The sequence below is a fragment of the Primulina tabacum genome, chromosome 14, assembly GCF_025594145.1.
Source record: "Primulina tabacum isolate GXHZ01 chromosome 14, ASM2559414v2, whole genome shotgun sequence".
In the NCBI taxonomy this organism is placed as follows: domain Eukaryota; kingdom Viridiplantae; phylum Streptophyta; class Magnoliopsida; order Lamiales; family Gesneriaceae; genus Primulina; species Primulina tabacum.
The window spans coordinates 15,248,981-15,252,054 of NC_134563.1; the positions used below are offsets into that span (position 1 = coordinate 15,248,981).

Here is a 3,074-nt window from a genome sequence, read left to right on the forward strand (position 1 = left end):
ATGTTGTCTTCGGTATATAAGAATCTCGGACCCTCAGCTGGTGATACCCAAATCTCAGATCAATCTTGGAATATACAGAAGAACCCTGTAACTGATCAAATAAATCGTCAATACGAGGCAATGGGTACTTGTTCTTTACCGTTGCTTTATTCAGTTGTCGATAATCGATGCAAAGTCTCATCGAACCATCCTTTTTTCGGACAAACAGTACCGGAGCACCCCAAGGAGACACACTCGGTCTAATGTAACCTTTGGCCAATAATTCTTCGAGCTGTTCTTTCAATTCTTTCAATTCAATAGGTGCCATTCTATAGGGAGCTCGAGATATAGGAACGGTACCTGGTATGAGATCGATGCTAAAATCTACCTCTCGGACTGGAGGTAACCCTGGAATCTCGTCTGGGAATACATCGGCAAACTCACATACCACTGGCAGGTCTGCCAAGGACGAGCTCGATTTCAGTAGATCTACCGAATATACAAGGAACCCCTCTACTCCTTTCTGCAACAATCGACTCATAGACAACACAGATATCAAGGGAATACGAGCTCTGGAACCCTTACCGTCGAATTTCCACGCATCAGCCATCTCTGGTCTGAATCTGACAATCTTCTAGAAACAATCTACAGTGGCTCTGTGCTTGGTTAACATATCGATACCGAAAATACAATCAAAATCAGACAACCCAAGCACAACACAGTCTAACTCAATCTCATTACCCTCAAACTGTAGCATGCAATGTCTAACCGATGTCACTGATATCAAACCACTCCCCAAAGGAGAAGAAATAGACACTACGGCAGATAATGACTCGACAGGTAAAGCATGCAATAATGTAAAGCTCTCAGAAATGAAGGTATGAGATGCACCCGTATCTATCAATACATAAGCAGGATAACTGCAAAGAAAACAGTTACCTGCTATCACATCGTCTGGTGCATCTTGGGCCTGCTCTTCTGTCAGTGCAAATACTCTAGCCTGCTGTCTGGGAGGTTGGCTCACAATCTGGCTCCCTCCTGGCCTCGACTGGGACTGTGCAGGTGGCGGCTGAAAGGAATGGACAGATGATACTAGCCTCTCAGGCTGAGATACTGATGCAGATGATCCTGTACCCTGAGATCACTATGACCCTCTCTGTGGACAGACTCTGGCAAAGTGTCCTTACTGTTTGCAGATATTGCATCTCCCAACCACTCCCTGACACTGATCTGTCGGATGTTTGCCTCCACAAGTACTGCAATACACCCCTGTATATTCTGAATTCTTGCCAGGACCCCTCTGTCATGACCCACCTGAGCTTGATGAACTGCTACCCGACTTCTTGAACTGTTTTCCTCGGGCTTTCAGTTGATCTTTCTTGCCACTGCTACTACCACCACTCTCGAATCTAGTAGGAGGTTGAAATGAGGGCTATGGTGGTCTTGGAATCGGAGCAGCGTACGAAAGTCCTTGTTGCTTAATCAGTCTCGCTTCCGCTCCCTTGGCTCGGTTCAAAGCATCTGCAAAGTTGTTCGGTCTGCCGGTATTCACTAGGGTAAAGATATCAGGATTCAAGCCATTGATAAACTGGTCTGCGATGGACTCGTCATTCTCTGCAACGTGAGGAGCAAATTGGAGCAATGTCGAAAATTTTACCACATATTCTTCGATGTTCAGCTGTCCTTGTCTCAGATTGGCAAATTCGGCACCTTTATCCTTTCGGTATGACACAGGAAAGAAGCGTTGATAGAACTCTGATTTAAACACTTTCCAAGTGATCTCTGTGCTACGATGCTCCAATGCTCTCTTTGTAGTTAACCACCAATTCTTCGCGACTTCATGCAGTTGATGGCCAATTAACTTCACTCGTTGCTCATTGGTATAATCAAGGGACTCAAATAACATCTCGATGTCATCTAACCAGCTTTCGCACTCAATAGCGCTCTCAGTACCTTTCAGTGTCGGCGGTTTAAAGGATTGAAACTGTTTCAGTAGTGTCTCCATCGGTGTTGCAGTAACATCAATCGGATCATTAGAAGTACTGCCCTGTTCTGGTACCGGACGCACAGGCACTGCTGCTCTTCGAGGAGGCATATCTGATTATCAAACGGATTAGTACACAATCTATACAATCTGTTTGAGTTCTCCTCTAATCATATATCTCTGATCCAGAATCGGTTCTGATTCATTTCATTCTTAATACATGTCGCAATCAATCAGATAAGCAAGTAAACATGTATTACTGAAAGAAACATGCTTTCATATATAACATATGTAAATCAAAATACAATTAATAGCATGCTAGCATCATCAAAGCACGGAAGACGACTCGATCTACCCCGCTCATTCTTCTATTCCAGTCTACAGAACCTACTGCTCTGATACCACCTGTTGTGGGGACCCGGGCTCTAATTCAGTTATCTTTGGGATTAAGTGGATCTTTGCTAGAAAATGGGTCATGAAAAAAATTTTCTTTTAGACATTATAAACTATGGTATATAATCATACACATGTGATAATTCTATTTATTTCATTAAAAGTAATTACATGTCTTGTTCCATTTCATTTATACAAACTAGTGTTGGTAACAAACTACATATCACATGTAGAACATCTAGTTGTCTTCTACGCCAAAATCACCATGCTATCCAATCTCAGTCACGCTCTCCTTGACCCTGATCTTGTCCCTGTTCCACCTGTTGTCATGCACACATACAGACACAACAACAGCCGGATACTCCGGTGAGAACAAATCCCAGTATAACACAATGTATCATGCAAGCATATGTAAGATATAAAGCATAAATCAAGAACATGTATCTAATCTAGAACATAGATCAAAACAATGCTATACATCAAATCTTAAACTTCAAATCTTTGACTCGACTCCAATCTAAGTCTAGGGATCCCCGTGTGAATAAGACGTAACAATCTCCCACCTACTCTCCCAACCGGGGTGGCGGTACGTCTTATTCAGGGACTTTGGCCCTCTCTGTGTCGAATATCTACAATAGGAGTCGATCTTCTCCTACGTTACCTCGACACTAGCGAACATCCGGTATCTTGGCATATCTGCCAACGACTCACCTATCTC

At 43.1% G+C, this 3,074-nt stretch overlaps 1 protein-coding gene across 1 annotated transcript; it reads right to left on the minus strand.

Annotated features, from left to right (window-relative positions):
* Nucleotides 1–1,411: 1,411 nt before the first annotated feature.
* On the minus strand, nt 1,412–2,074 carry LOC142523801 (uncharacterized). Its single transcript, XM_075627532.1, has one exon. The coding sequence runs from the start codon at nt 2,072–2,074 to the stop codon at nt 1,412–1,414; it is 663 nt and encodes a 220-aa protein (XP_075483647.1).
* Nucleotides 2,075–3,074: the final 1,000 nt, after the last annotated feature.